The sequence below is a fragment of the Temnothorax curvispinosus genome, unplaced genomic scaffold, assembly GCF_003070985.1.
Source record: "Temnothorax curvispinosus isolate PA1 unplaced genomic scaffold, ASM307098v1 QBEX01010036.1, whole genome shotgun sequence".
Classification (NCBI taxonomy): domain Eukaryota; kingdom Metazoa; phylum Arthropoda; class Insecta; order Hymenoptera; family Formicidae; genus Temnothorax; species Temnothorax curvispinosus.
Window position 1 is genome coordinate 210602 of NW_020219816.1, and position 17238 is coordinate 227839.

Here is a 17238-nt window from a genome sequence, read left to right on the forward strand (position 1 = left end):
CCCCCCCCCCTTCTCTCTATCTCTATCTGCAAAGAGGGAATTCTACGAATTATATCGCGACAAATTATATTGGCAGTCGAAGCACGAATCTGCCGATGACTATTTATATACCTGTGCGCATATATCGAGATATATGAAAACGCTTGAAATCAATAACGAACCCGGCGTATAAGGGATTCGTGAAACCTTATATATGCTCGTCTAAAATAAAATCTCATGCGTTCGATACTTTAATTTTATATTATTGCATCTCTAGATTCTTCATGTATCAAGTTCTTCTGTTCTTTCAGAATTCTGTAACTATGCAATTTCAATGACAGATTCTTTGATCCAGTCCCAGAGAGAGACTTCTTCCTAAACTAAAATGTCAAGGTAATAATCTTCACAAATAATAAACAATTCAAGATGAAAAATTTCTCTCGAACTATGCTTCTAAAAGTATAAGCAAATAACGAGACTTTATTGTTCATTTAAATTCAAAAGCATTTTCTCAGAATTTTAATTCCAGGTTTAATTATCAAGTCGCCTAATGTTGAATATTAAACAGTTTCAGCATAGTAATAGCCTCTCTTAAAACTTTCCTAAAGATTTATCGGAGAATCTGCTTCTAAAATATTTATGTTCGAGACACTTTATGCGCACGTATATATCACGTACAAATGATTATACATAAGAATCTGCGTTTGCGGATATAATGTAGAAGCACGGAATACAAAAAGCAAGAGTAACAATTTTGCAGTAGTATATTTGTCTAAACGTCTGCTACTTTCATAAACGTGATGGAAGAACGCGCGAAATAAGGAAGAGGAGAGAGAGAGAGAAGAGACGGTGGAATGGATAACGCGTCTAGAGCGAATGACGCATCGGTACGTTCACCACGGCTGATGCGCTGATCAATAGAACTAGTCACGCAGACTCTTCGAGGGTATTAACCACTCGCCCGATTTGTCTGAGTACATTCGCGTATCACTCTTCCACAAGAGCGCCGCCGCGCCGGCAGAAGTTACGTAAAAGAAAACTAGAACGAATGCGAGTACATTTTCGCAAAAAAAACATTTCAAGCGTTATTGAAACGAGGCAGTTGTATAAAAATACGGTAATAAAAACCTGACGTTTCACGGTCGATTTCTTTTTATAGACTGCTCGACAAGGAAGTGGCTGATGGAGCTTTGTAGGACGTGAGACACGCAACCGAAGACGCGGACGTTTAAGAGGACGGCCGTGACCGTCTCTGCACGTGGCCATGCATACCGGAATAATGGCATTTATCTAACACGATTAGAAAATGGTACGTGGATCTCGGCGCTCTAACGGCGTGTTCTTACAGTCAAAACAGATAATACGGAGTACGGGTCAGAGGAGTTCTCGTCGACCTGTTAAAAACGTGAACGGATAAATGACTGCCGTCCACTTACGGGATCGCACTCAAGGGAATGTATCACGACAGACGTGTTTTGTGTCATTACTCCTATTCACGTTTTGGTTCAATTATTCACTTTAATGATACTTAAAAGTGTAGATAAAGAGGTACTTAAAATAGAAAAGGAATATGGACGTTGAATCAATATTGTTTGTAAAGTGTGTTACATGTATCGAACCAAGATTTAATAGCGATTTGTGAGAAAAATTTGAAAAATACGGATTTTTAAAAGAAATCTTAGAAGAAAATTGTCATCGTTATTTCCGCAGCTCCTCGTCCTCCAATTAAATATATTTACTGGCGCTAATTAAAATTACACGTTAAAGCTCTCATTAAAATAAAGTATTACATTATGTAATAGGGAGATACTCCCTGCACAAATACATTCTTCCTTCATCTTAATAAATGTCTCACGTTTTTCCTACAGTTTCTTCAAACTTGTCGCGTTATTCGATTTAGAATATTCCGCAATTAAGTACTCCTTGCAAATTGAAAAGTTCCGCGCGGGAACGAAGTAAGTTTATAATTTATATAAGGTCCACTTTAATTAACGTCGTACATAAAATAGACTTAATAAATTACGAATCTACTTCTTACCCTCCGCATGCGCTCTGAATCGTTCAATCGCCATGGAATAGAGCTCGCGAGAGCTGCAATAAGGATACAATTGCTTCGAGAAGACATGCTTGACAGTCGCTTCGAGTGCTCATACACGGAAGGGCAGGAGAGAAAAGGGGAGAGGGCAAAAAAAAGAAAAGTAAGCGCGATCTTGAGTCGCGCCGCCGCGCGACGTCACGTTCGCGATAGTTCCTTTCGTTTTTGAGAGCGCGATAAAAAGGCTGATCAGGAAGGCAGCCGGGCAGACAATCCGACAGCAGATATCGCGTTTGTCCGTTACACAGCGTATTGACTCTACAAATTGAATTCTTCCGTCCGGAGCAGATCGAGCGCCCTGCTAAATTTATAACTAAATCTCCGCCGCCGGAGATCGATCTCTCCGTTTCTCACGGCCGCGCGCCCGCGCTGCCGCATTATCGATCGATCGGCGACCGGCCGCCCGGCCGCGCGCGGATATAGCCCCCCCTCTCTCTCTTTCTCTCTCTCTCTCTCTCTCTCTCTCTCCTTTTGCAATTTTCAAGCCAGCCAAGAATCGAACGTTATCGCGAGTCTCGCGAGAATTTTTACGACTGTCGAGCCCCCGATATCATGATATCCCGCCATCAGCCCTGGCGATATCGATGCGGCGAATATTGAGATTGAGAGATCCATACCGCGTATTGTCGTAAACAGAAATCCACGCTGATGGTATTGACATGTATGCCGACGGTTACATTATTATATTGATTTCGATATCCCGTTCGGATATCCTGTTCCGCGGTTTTACGTGTCTCACGTTATCCGTGAGACAGATTACCCGCGCTTTACACTGACCCCAAAAAGAGATTGATTACGATATAGATACGGAGAAAATTGGCGTGACCTTCTTTCTCGCCTACACACACAGCGAAAATTTAACTCGCAGAAATTATAGGGATATTTAATCTTTAATCCCGCGAGAAGGGCACTCTCGGGCCACACCGACGACCAGGCGCTCACGAAAGATTGCAGCATGCAACGTCAAGGTTTTAGGATTACTTTGCGCGCAGGAGTATCAGTAAAATCAGAACTCACCCAAACATCTGTAAGGTTTGACCCATCGGGAGAGCTTGCACTTGGTTCTTCCGGGTTTGCACCATCCGCTCACCCTGACGTAGTGCGACGACTCGACGATGTTGGTGATGTCTCTCTTCGGGTAAGCCTGTAAGAAAAAAAAAAGAGATCAAGCACGGATTAAGGGACCCGTAAGTACCACATTAGCAGGTGGTCCGACCAGCCTGTAATCGCGCGGCCAAAGGTAATTATCGAGCACACACGCACACTCGGCGAACCTATTATTATCGCGAACGAGCGACTGCTTAATCTCCGTTTAAAAGAGGCCGCAAAAAAGAACGCGCGTTCTTACTCCGCGAGCCGTTTCGCGACGTGGTGCTCGCGTAATGTGCAAATTAAATCTAATAAGACTCGTGTTGTGCGACGTTAGTTCCAACAGCGGATCGATAACGCAATTCAAAGACATGTATTTTTTTTACAATTCGATCCGATCTCGAAATGGAAATCAACGTTAAGAACTTACGTGTATTAAATTTACTAAAATTTGTTATAATTTATCAGATCAAAGAGACAATAAAAGTAAAGGAGTCGCGTCGTTTACGCAATGTTGCTAAATTCAATTTAAATTTAAATCGCAAGAATTTCTCTCGACTTTGTTTTGTAGCGATCAATTTAAAGGGGGATTCAAATAACTGGATCTTCGGAAATTCCTCTCTTTTAATCTCTCGCTGAGGATTAAAGGTCTCTCGCGAAGGTATTCGCGAACTATCGGGATAGGAAAGATTAGACGGCACGCGAATACCGTACTTAGCGAGCTCGCACACATATTAATGCGAAGAAATTTCAGCAAAGCACAACATAATTCGCGATGCAACAATTGCGGACCGGTGCAAACTCGTGCAATAAAGTCATCGGCGAAGATTAACGTTATTTTCACGGTGGAACGGCGCGGGAAAGGTAACGAACCGCGTAATTCTGTGTTTTGTCGCGACTGAAGCGCGTCAACGAAGGGATGAAAATTCGATTTACGCGGCTCCGGAAGATTATAAACGACTTAATCCTGCCTGCAGGGCACCGGCAGCACCGCTGGGCGCGATGTTAAATAACACGCTCAGCCTTAATTAATAATTCGCTCGCGAGTGGGCCCGGTTTTCTCTCTGAATAGTCGCCGACGCCGACGTCGAGAACGAAGATTCGAAAGTTCGGTCCCGATCCTCATGACTTCGTTTAATAATTTAAGTATCGCGACTCGAACAACTTACATTTTGATGTATCCCAAATGACAGGGAGACAGTAATTTAAATCGGCACCCGATGCACGAAGTGACAATAGCTCGTCTTCTCCTGCTCGTGCATGAACAAGTGCGAGCACGTACGCATATGCAAGCTGCACACTAGTCCCTGTCTTATACACACAGTGGATTGCGTGAACGTGTCGCGTAAGCTGGAGAACGTTATTATCCGGTAATCCATATACGCTAGTCTTGCCTTTCACCGTGCTCTACTTGCGAAGGATTCGGAATGTAAATCGTGCGTACGATATCGTCATTATCCCTATCATTAATCCCTCCTTACTGTTAATCTTTTTCAATAAGCTACAAACTCTGTTCAATACTTAAAAAAAAAAAACGTGACAAAAGATTAGTTATTTCATATGTGTAATAACGATAAATAAATGCATCAATAAAAGTTAACGTTTAAAAACAAGACCCTGCCAGCCAGTTTCAGTAACTGTAATTAAAGTTAACCGTATAAGGTAAATGTATCAATGCCTGGACACGTAGTATATACCTACACGGAGAGAATTTTCTCTTAAAATTTATCCCGAAATCATGGTAGTTGTGGGACAACATGTACCACTAAGAATTTTATGCGAGCTAATCTGATTAATATCCACCATAATAAAAAATATTAATAATTACATTAAAATACATTACATTAAAATACAATTACATTAAAATATAAAATATGTTTGATTAATTTTACTAAAATATATCTAGAAAATTTCAATAATTTTTCAAAATTTGCCAATCTGCTTGGTAAATTTTACCACGTTGTTTGTAAAATGTCTTTTGTATATTTTAAAAATTCCTTGGTTGCCAAGTTGTCCCAAGTTTGTAGTGAATTTAAGGGTAAAATATAACAAAAAATGCTCTCCGTGTAATGTCTGAACATTTTTATCATTTTAGTCCTTAAATAAGTTATAATGCGAATTAAAATCAAAGAATCAAAGATAAAAATATTTTTTTTGTATTATATTTTTATCTTTGATTTTAATTCGCATTATAGTTATTTAAAAACTAAATTGATAAAGGTGTCCAGGGGCATAGGCGGTCTTAAGTGTCCCGGCATTGGTACATTTACCTTAATAGGTTTTGATTTTAGCTTATGTAACCGAGACTGCGGCAGAGCGTTGAATCGTTAACGTTTCTTTTAAGAACTTCGGTTGATCTCTCTAGCAAAATGTTTACGCGCGCGCCTCGTAGGACGGAAGATGCGAAGAGAAGTGTTAGAAAGTTTGATAATAGAAAAATGTCAGAGATCTATTTTTAATGTCTATATATAACTCGTAATCGACTATACATGCCTAACGCCGATCTCCGACATTATACGTGTGAAAGAATTTAATGGTTGCGTGATCTTATATAGACTTTTTTTTTCTTACCTTCTTACAATATTCCAGGATCTCCAGCTTGTCCGTCATGCAGCTCTTCTTGTCGGTCGAGGAGACCCATCGACCCTGCTCTCCCATGTGCTGAGCAAGGTATACCTCGCCAGGTTCGCACAAGGTAGCGACCTTCGTTGAGGAAAGATACGGTCATTAAAGGCACGCGTTAGCTTCCAAGCGGAAAACACATTTGGTGACTCAGTCAACAACTTCATCAAAGTGTTTCGCTTTTCGGGAAGCCGATTGTTTTAACAGTCAGTCTTTGCTTTTCGACAAACGGATATTGCAATAGCTAATAAACTTTTTTATTACTTTTTTTTCTCTTGTCTTTACGATCATTAAGAGTTGTCTCTGACGGAGACGATGACATGCATGCATGCACACGTTTACTTCATTTCAAAATGTATATATACTTTTTTTCTAACACACATTTTTATGATAAAAAAAGATTTAAAATGTTATCCACAGAAAAATTTGTACTTCTTACGTTATGCAATACCACATGTTACGTTATATCTAAATCTTTAATACGCGTCTAACAAATCTTATTTCAAAAAGTCCTACATCCAATAATTTAACTAAACAGTAGATAAGTAGGCTGTTTCGTTTGAGCAAAAGCGCGAAAGGTAATAAGGACAATCGTGAACAACGAATTTTCGCGAAGTACATAATTTTGTGGAGTTTTCATCGAAAAAGAAATACAAGACTGGAACGAAGTCTCTCACGGTACTCACCTGAGGCTCTGATCTTCCGCCAGCTGGTGCCAATTCGAGCCTCTCCGACACCGCCTGCAACACAAAGTGAGAGAGAATATTTGAAAGCGACTGCATGTAGACCGAAGGGAGCGGAAACGGGGTGGTTAAAACGTTTTTCGCCCCGATAAACGTGTACCTACTCGCGTGAATTTAAATCTTTGACGGGCAGAATGCGCCAAGTAGTTTATTCGCTTTACGGAACTGCCTGATTTAAAAAAAGAAAAAAAAGCTTGGCTCGTTTACGAAAAGGAAATGTATTTAGCGAATAAAAGGGGGCAAAAAAATGCAAAAAGACGATTGAGTGCATTATTCCTACGACGTGACTAGAGTACACACAAAGTATGTATTTTCCTTTGATATAGTAAGCGTATACATTTTCCTTTCCCATTACACGTAAACTTCCCAGGTAATATAGCGAACTTATCGACCAATATACAGTAAATATTTATTTATAAGATAGGTCAGGTACTTAGAAGACGTATTTTGTAAAACTTTGCGTTATTTTTCCTGAAAGAGAAGAACAAAGAGGGAACAGAAATCCACATCTGAATGATTAACAGAAAATTGTTAACAAGTCATGTAAGAATATTAACCGCGATGTTCAATCATTACAGAAATTTGTTTTCTTTTTTATATATCATTCCACGTTTATCTCACATTTATTTAACGCAAATTGAATTATTCCGAATTTCGCGTGACTATTTCTGCAAAACTAGTTCGGTTTTGCAGGTAAATCTGTTATTTTGAAGAGAAAAACCTAATGAAAACGAATGCTGACTCGGTTAAAACACGTTAAAGATGATGACATAAACCCACTCGTTTCATCCGATCGATAATAGCCTGTAATCTCTCGTCCAATCGTTAAAACGTCAACGTTTTCGCAGCGAAAGCCTCGTAATGGGGACGTTTCATTTCGCCATGCCAAGCAGGAAAAAAAGTTAACTTTTAATACAGAGCTTACGTAAATAAAAATATGACACATCTCATCTGCGTTTAAAGTATATTGCTCTGCTTATGCATGTAAAATGTCTCTAAATTCCAATATTCATTTTCAAGAAATTTTAATAACTTCGGTCTTTATTAGAGCCTTCCTATTCTCGAATGTTTCTAATTAAAAAAATATGTGAGCAGCAATATTTTACATTTAAGAAAAAGTCGATATTGGAGAGGAAGTCGATTACTAAATTTGAAATAAAACAAACATGTTTGGACTATTCCGTACATCAGTATATCGCTTAAAAAAAAGAGACAATTGAGAAATTATAATGGTTTGTTATACGTCCTCTCGTTTATGTGTTTTAAGGACGAAATGAGACACGCTAACGCCAGTTAGCGACAACGGTTTTGCATACAAACAGGAAGTCATTAGAAAAGGTAGTAGCATAATTACGTCGTTCTATAATACTCAAGTAACTAATTATATCACTCGATAATGTCCGATAATTACGAACGATCCTCGGTTAATACATTAACGCATCAAGGAGGCATACGGCGGTATTTGCGGACAGTCAGCTGCCCGTTTACCGCCGCGCGGAGCATATTCACTGTTAGAAGCAGTGTGTGAATATCACACACTTTATCGCGTGTGATGTGTGTCCGCCGTTTTAAGACGTCTGTAAGTGTGTTACTTTTTCACGCACGAATAGAAGTTTGATTATATTAGCGTGTATGACTTGTCACACAGCTGGAGATGTGTAATTTAATGCAGTCCTCTTAATGCCAGAGGAATTATAATACTTTAAAACAAAAAAAATATTTATTTCGAAATTTTATTACTATTTTTTAACTAAATTTGTTTCTTAAGATGCAGTCTATAATTTATAAATATTTTTCTCGTATTTAAAAACACATATAAAAACACACTTACCTTGGTGGGATTCGAACTCGGGACCTCTGGATCGTGAGCCAACTGCCTTACGTGGTAGACCACTTCTTAATTTAATGTTAGTGTTATATTTAGTCTACATATGTCAACCAGCGCAAATATATAATTTTTCAAAAATCATCTTAAGAAACAAATTTAGTTTAAAAAGAGTAATAAGATTTTGAATTAGTTATAATATTTCTTAATGTCGGCTCATTACGAAATTTTGTGTTCGTAAATATATTTATGAAAAAAGTATATTTATAAAGTTAAAACATTCTTATCAAATCCATACACACACACACACACACACACAAGAGAGAGGGCCTCATTAGACAAAAATAAAAGAACCTTTTTTATAGCATCCCTAATAAATAATGATCGGAATGTGCTTCCATCAAAGACTTGTTCATCTTGTTTATCCGTTCATAATAAAGAATACTGTATAATTGGCACTACACTTCAATGTGCACACAATTCGCACACAGCCACAGGCTCGTCGTATTCTAACCTCAAAGAGTTGCTGATGCGTACCTGCATGATATGTGACTTGGTCAGTGTGTGACTAGTAAGTGTGTTATATTATACTCAGTGTGTAACTTTCCCCAAAATGTGTTATATTCACACACATAGAAACATTACACGTGTGTGAATACTATAGTGCTTGACTATTTCATACACTTGTGGATGTTTTACTAAATTCACACGTTGAAGTGTGTGTTTTATACACATTCCCTAGTGCGTTTCCCTGTTTTTCACACGTGCACATTGAGACATAAGTGCATGAACGTTTGAAAAATCATACATTACACACGTGTGACGCATTAATATTCACACATGTGTGACAGGTCTACTTCTAACAGTGTTAATTTCATTAATATCGGATGTCGTGATATACATTGTTCCCAACAACAGTCGCCCCCGAGTGAAACGATTATCATAAGATTGCGTAAAATCGGAAAGGAGCTTCACGCCACGACGCATAAAAATTGCAGTATCATCTAATGCTCGTGCATTATTACGGCCGTATAACAGCAAATTGCTTCGTTGCCAACGTCAGCAATATATTTGTTAGGGATAGACCGTATTTTGCTTTAGCGGCAAATTAAATTTGCCTTAGCGAATTCTGCGAACAAATTTGCTCAGCAAGATTTTTCAATATATAAGCCATTTCGCGGTAATATCAAATAATTTGTGCTATTGTAGCGAAGTTCGATTACTTTCACATCGGATATGCAATAGCAGCCACGGCAATAATAAAGTTCTCATTTTTCGTGCAAGTAATTTCCTCGCGATACTTCCTGAACGTTTTCAATTTCCCTGACTTTCCCCGTCACTGGGTCTTTCCCGGGAGTCCTTTCCGGACTCGTGGCTGAGCGACGTTCAACCGCAATGATCATATCTCGCTAAAATCACCTACGTGCCCCGCATTGTCGACTCATTTCATTGACAAGGTCGCGTCTGAGTCGTATCGAGTATCTCGGGCAGATATATCGAATTTCGCGAGGAAACGCGAAGGAATACCTACATCGTCGCATTTGATCGCGCGACGACGCGACGGCATCTTCATGCAGTTGCACATGTGCACTTGGTGAATATCGGCATGCACCGCGCGCGTCGCAACCATAAGCGGGGTCACGCTTCGAGTTACGGTCTTTGGGGTTCGGGATTGGCGTGTCGCCGTGGAAAATATCGGCTCCGCCCGGATAAAAATCGCGCGTTCGCTTCGCCGTTGGATTTACGACGGCGCGCGGCGCGAGGAAACGATGGCTGGCAACGTCAAACTCGAAAGTGACAAATCGTGAAGAGTTAGGTATCAATTTTCCGGAAGTAAAGTATACGAGAAAGATGTGGGATATATGGGACATATTATTTGAGGATAATTTATTTTTTTAGATAGAGAGCTAGGACGTGCGCGCGGATAGACAGGGACATAGAAATTAATTGTATAATGTGTATTATTTAAAGAAAATTATGTAAGCAATTCGTGTTAGTAATTATATAAGCAATTGCAGCTACTTTTTACAAATGTATGAGTAGTGTTGTATTAACCCTTAACTAGCACACGTCCGCGATCGAACGTTACTGCACACAGGGTGTTGTACACCCCCCACACTTTGAACGTTGGGTACGGCGAAATGGAGGCTCCAATAGACTTGAAAAAAATCAAGTACATTAAACACTGGAAAATGATACCCATTAGCCTAAAATATAAAATTTTTAGTTTTGAGGCTTCAAAAAAATTCTTGAAATAAATTTGTTTAAAAAAATTTGCTATTAATTAATTTTATGCGAAATTCATAGATTAACCGACCGAGAAAGATGCCTAAACTTGACAAAATTCGTTTTGGGGTGTTTGACACCCCGCGTGCTAGTTAAGGGTTAAGATAAATAGAAAAATTTATAACATGTTGGGGAATTTCATCTCTGTAAAGTGGAAAATTATAAGAAATCTAAAAAATAAATTTTATTGCGAGATACGTTATATACGAAATGTGTTATATTTAGAGATATTAGAGCAACATTAAAAATTTTTTATTAAACTTTGCCGTTCTCACTGCAGTTGACTGATTGTGTTTACTTCCTATATATCAAATTTTAACGTAGCAAAAGCAAATAAAAAGAAAAATGTTATCACATAAATTTTCCTTTTATCTCGTCGTTCCAATTTCCAGTGACGTCCCGAGAGTCTGCTCGGCCAGTTTGTACTTTAATTCCCATATTCCCAAACCTGTTTTGCGATTTAAACCCATCCAAAGTATTACATAGCACTCTTACACGACCTTTCACTTCCTGTCTACACGACTCGCTCCAGTTCCATGAGTCATCTTCGTGATTTTGTGTGAGTGCAAAGATATATACTCGAGCTCTTGGGAATGTTACGAAAAGAAATGAGTATAAAAACTGACATATATCCTGACACTTTGTATCAGGTGAAGATAATTAGTTTGTTCTAAGACGCTATTTATCTTAATACGCTTGACGCTATAAATATACAGTCATGCACTTCCAAGTTCTATTTTTATCTCATATAAAAATCTCACGTACAAGCAGATCAAGTTAGACTGATTATTAGGTGCAATCGCGTAAAGCGTTAAATGCAAAGTAACACGAGGTTTTATATTTTTAACATATACCTCTGAAAACATATAGGGGACGACTGTGCGACATGCAACAACTGCGTCGCGACCAGACATCGCATTATTGACTGTGGCATCAGATATGCGCGAGCGACGCGGACTGTTACTATCATCACGATCATTATAATGGAGCGATACATTTCGAAAATTCGCGCTAATGCAATTACTCGTCCTCCATGCGAACGGTGGCGGAAAGGGCAGAAGGGCGGCGGCGCTCGCCGCTTCGGCCGATAATTTCGTTTAACGTTCGCAAATTGCGAATCGCGACGCCGGCCATTCGCGATGGAGACCGGGACGTCGCGTCGCGACGCCGTCGGCGCTTTGCATTTCATCGATCCGCGTCGCTGTGTCAGGGACAGATCCGCGACATGGCGTGCCATTATGTACGGAAGCGATTCGGGAACTCCCCCCGGCACAGGTTCAACCACGGGGTAGGTTTACCCCGCCGAGGTAACAGACAGACGGAAAATTTCCCGGGTTTGAAGCTAACAACCGAGGGTCAGAATTTCCAATCACGTCCGAAATCAAATAAATTATTATATCTCATTTTTATTCACTTCATTATACTACTTGTACTATTTGTACTACTCGTACAAATTATTTCTTAAAAAATATTCTATATTTTTTATATGTCTTTTTATATACCTAAAGAATTTACTTCCTGGTAATAACTGATAACTATATAAATAAATTTGTTTGCATTAGTATCTCCTAGATGAATGATGTTTCTCTTGAATTGATTATTTTGGAAATGTAAGCATGAATATTGATTTTATACAATTACAGTTGAAATATACACTATATCTATGAAATACAAACATCATTCTCAAGTCGAATAACATCCAAATGTTACATACTGTTACACGTATTAATATAAAATACAGCTATCAATTCTCCCATCTATTATTTATAAAGTATTTTTTTTATAAATCAAATTTTTAAAGATATTTCATGCATGTGTAAAACATATTTCATGTAAATAAAAAAAATATATTTAAAGATATTTCATGCATGCATAAAAAATATTTGATGAATATAAAAAAATATAACGTTTTTTTCCAATTACATAAAAATGTAATTCTCTAACTGCTATCACTCGCTGTTTCTATTTCTCGTTTGGGAAAAAATGTCGAGAATCATGAATCGCTAAAACTCAGCTTATCTCGATACCAAAAAGAGTTATTACAGTATTTTTTTTTACTATCCTACGGAAATTGAGTATGCGATTCTAATCGTGGGCTATTAGAGGCGGCTTTGTGTTTCTCCGATAAATCGACACATTGCAATAGCACTTCGGAGTTCGACATGATCACCACACAGATTGCGGTGGTCGGCTTATCGACTGGCCGAACGTGGTGTGTGTCCAGTGTATTCCGAACTTGTTGTCGGCGATACGCGCATCCTGCGGTTTACATTCGCTTTTACGCGGGAGAAGGTGGGATCCAAAAAGCTCGTAACCTTGAACACCTGCGGCACACGTTGTTCGATAAAGCGACCTTCATTATTTTACATAAAGCTGCCCTATCGTTCGGCGATATTAGATAGTAAAATTCTAATCTATCCCAGAACATACACATCGACAGGAGAAATAATTTCTTGTAAATATTTCTCCTTGAGTTCGAGTCGACACTTTCTTTATAACTGTGACACCGATCTCAACGTCATCTGTGAATTTTTCTCTTAATTTTTATTACAAAATCATTTATCTTCGATCCATGATCTTTTTATATAAGTGATTTTGGTCATTCACTGGTCGGTTTATCCTACTTGTGGAGTCTCACTATCGTGACTCGCAGAGTCGCATGGTGTTTTCGGGGACACATTCTCCACATACATACATCATTCAACTACACTCCTCTACATACATTCCTCTCCATCATCATCATTTCTGATCTATATACGACACGAACCCCAAAATGTCTTTGTAAGTGGTATATAAAAGTTAACACAATCAAGGAAACATACCTATCGAATATGAATGTAACAAAACTGTAAGCACAATAGCACATGTAGCCAAAAATCGTGTACACTATTACAAAGATGCATAGTTAAGAAAAAACCCGAAAAATAGAAAGCCGAGTTTATCGGCTCAGTCACTATCTATAATAACAATTTAACAATAATTTGAACAATAATAAGTAAAACAGAACCGACATGAATCTTACAATTAATTAGAGAAGATGCCATTTTCGATCGGGCTGGATCTTGATAGCCTAATAATAATGTTTCTGTGTAAATGTATACTTTTGCTTCCTCATAGACAAAGCTTTGTTTTTTAACTCACAATAAGTCTGTGTGATGATTATTTGTCAGACAGCTTTCTATTGAAACTTCTGTTGGAGTAAATCTACATACTTAAATCGATTTAACATTTGATGCTATTATATATAAGCATCCTTTTTAAATCTTAAATTTATTATGAAAAATATCACCCCAGCCAGGGTTCGAATCAGGACCTCTCTACAATCCGTGACGGGCATCTTTACCAAGCCTCAGTGGTCGAATTAGCATCTTTTCTAATTAATTGTAATGTTTTGCTTCAATTTATTAGTGGGGTAGACCTGGGAAAGCCCCATCATTTCTAAAAAAATATATGATCTTGGAAATAAAAGACAATACATGTTTGTTTCCGTCAATTATATATGAAATTATTCGTATATTGAATACAAGAAATTATTTATGTCCGATATTCCATCTACAGCGTAAAAGTTGACATAACAGTATGTGTAATACCTAATACACTATCATTCCAAAGTTTGGAAGCACTACTTTCTTAAGAAAAACAACAGTAAGTGCTTCCAAACTTTTGAATGGTAGTGTATATAATATTTATTTGTATGTGTGTCTGTGTGTACGTGTATTATATAGATATACACATATATGTATAGTATATGTACATACTATACGTACTAATATACATATATTGTGCATTCTATGTTACATCTATTTTATATATTTATCTTTTGACGATATTTTGGACATAATTAAATACTTGAGGTAAATTGAAACACATAAACACAATTATAATATTTATACAAAATTTCTCTTTTTAAATATTTTTAAATTTAGTTAAATTTTTTTAATATTATTAATATATTATTATATTTTAATATTTTAAATATTACAAGAGACAAGTATTGTACACAATACATTTGCTACGCTGCACTGGCTGAAATCTAGATAGTATTTTCCCAAGTAGATTTCTCGAAGATTTAACGGTCGTTTAAGTTTTGTCTTAAAGTAGTTGCTGTGCTTAATCCAGATAAACCTATCATACCTCCGTAAAGTCTGCACGATATTTTTTTGAATCTCAATGTAATTGATAATATTCTCTTAAAGAGCTTCGAGAACTTTTCCTGTTATGTGCAGATTTTTCCTAATATGTTTCAAAAAAGAGTTCTGGTTTGTATCCTACATAAGTGTTTCTCTAGATAGACATGCATTATTTTTATTTGACTGATAATAGTTTTTACAATGTATCTTTCTATTCCCAAGCTAGCGTACACTTTGAGAGATTTAAGCCGGAGATTTCCCTGTAGTAGAAATCACGATTGCAAAAGGTAAAACACATCTATACTCATTACGTGTCTGTCTACAGCATGTGACATGGAAGATTCAATTAAAATAACATCGCTTGCTGCCTGACTGGAATATCAATATTCGTGCCTCCTCCCCCTTCCCCCCCTCTCTCTCTCTGTCTCGAAAACGCTACTTTCCGTTCGGAATGGTTTCCTCGTTAGCGGAAATTACTTGGAGATATCAGCGACGGAATCTCTTGGGACGTGTGCGGTCGGCATCGTGGCTTGCTCAACACCACCTCAGAGCCGCACATTTAGGGGGTTGGCGACGTTGCACACTGCGCTAACTGTAATACGGGCTAACTATTCCCGCGAGGAAGCGCGCATTAAGCTGCGTATACAAGCAGAACTTTCCCGTGACTTAGTTCCGATATACGATGAAATAGTAACAAGAGCTATATGAAAAAAAGACGAGAAATATATGCGTGAAATTCGGTAATATTAGTAATATATCTGATATTTTTAACGAAGCGAAACGACCTTAGTCGAAGATTAAGATCACTTTTCTTTGGGAAAAATATCTGACCTTCGCAAACTATGCACAATTTAAAAAGAAAAGATTTGACAAATTAAACTTTAAATGATACTCTGATAGATCATTCTTTAATTTAATCGAAAACTTATCCTTCACAACTCCGGGTATACCCTGTTTTAATAAAATTTTAGAGATACAATTAATAATAAAGTTCGATATAATTAATAAAAAAATTTGACAAGCATAATGCCGGTGTCTAAAGTCTAAATGTATATCTGCACCAACACATGAGTCAATTCGGATTAATAATTAATGGTGAAAAAAAGCTGCGAGAGATACAGGAATATTTTGAAGGATGCTACTCTTTAAATGTATGTACATTTACATATTTTAGAGAATTGGAAAAGGCATATGAATCTATAATCGTGTATAAATATAGAAGAAAGTACTTGACTCGGACGCGCATCAGAAGGCACGACCGGCTCAGAAGAAAGGCACGAAGCATAAACAACGGCGTTTGATTTCATCTTACGCTTACGCGATACTGACATGCACCTCGCAGAAGCGGGCGTGCAGAGGGCGTCGACGTTACAGAGACTCTGCTGAATAAACAGAATCTCCTTGTTATCTCCCGGTTATTAGCGAGACGACGGCGGCAAGTCATTCCACAAAGCGCCTTCCAATCTCCGGCATCGAATTTTTCCTCGGTGCAAAAAGTCGGGAAGCCACTTTTCAACGAGGAGGAGGAGGAAGCCGCGCGCCAAAGGAACGGAGAAAATATCGCACGCGTGTATGATGTGCGTCGAGCCGTGCAATTACCAACATAAGAGGGACGAGAGATGAGTACGTAGTTTCCTCATCTTTCTTCACGATCGAGAAGATTATTTTGGAGTAGATCTTTATAATATTCCTTATAAAATTCAACTTTCCGACATATATAAAAAATGTAATATAAAATATTAATAAAGTACTACGTAAAATATTTCAGAAAGTTATACGATATAAATTACCTATTAATAATTTAAAAAATATAACAAATTAAGCTCGAACTTATCCTATCATTTGTAATGAAATTAGATATATCATTTTGTAGCGTAAAATATTCATGTAATTTTCAAAACGAGCCAGCCCTGTTAGCCAGAAAAACCACTGAATATTGAATTCTTTCATAATATTAATGATTAATAAACGATCTGTTCCGCGAATATTTATTTTCACGAAAGGGATTTTGCTGTCAGGGCCTATTACGCAATATCCGCCGCGCTAGTCGATTTGCTTCCCCCTTATGCACGTAAACGGGCGCTAAAAGGCTAATAAACGACCGGCCGCCGCGACTCTAAATTTCCAGGCACGCGCGAAGCATTTGACATTCAACTTTCACGCCGCGTGAACACCTAATTAGCTGTTGTACTATTCAGCGGCTTATTATTTTATTAACCGCCGTTCGCGCCGCCCACACCGAGCGCATTAATTAGCCGTGAGTACACACGCTCTTAATCGCCTCACTTCTCGCGCGATCCACTTTATCAATGTGTCCGATCGCGCAATTCGTTGTACTGTACCATTTGTTTTGCAACGTTTCGTTTGCTCGTTGTTTCGTCCGGTGCAACCCGTGTAATTTTCATGTAAACGAGAATGCAGTGACGACTTTACAGCTCAATAATTTCCCGAGGATCGAAAGCTTAATTC

At 38.1% G+C, this 17238-nt stretch overlaps 1 protein-coding gene across 3 annotated transcripts in view; it reads right to left on the reverse strand.

The window, feature by feature from the left end:
• The window catches only part of LOC112459652 (amyloid-beta-like protein), a 15727-nt gene extending 9125 nt beyond the window's left edge, over window positions 1-6602 (reverse strand). For all 3 annotated transcript variants that reach the window (XM_025023871.1, XM_025023872.1, XM_025023870.1), the window contains exons 1-3: window positions 6472-6602; window positions 5735-5866; window positions 3092-3218 (exon numbers count right to left, since the gene is read on the reverse strand). In XM_025023871.1, coding sequence (XP_024879639.1) covers window positions 3092-3218; window positions 5735-5866; window positions 6472-6567 — 355 coding nt within the window. In that variant the 5' untranslated portion in view covers window positions 6568-6602. The remainder of the gene's footprint in view (window positions 1-3091; window positions 3219-5734; window positions 5867-6471) is intronic.
• Window positions 6603-17238: the final 10636 nt, after the last annotated feature.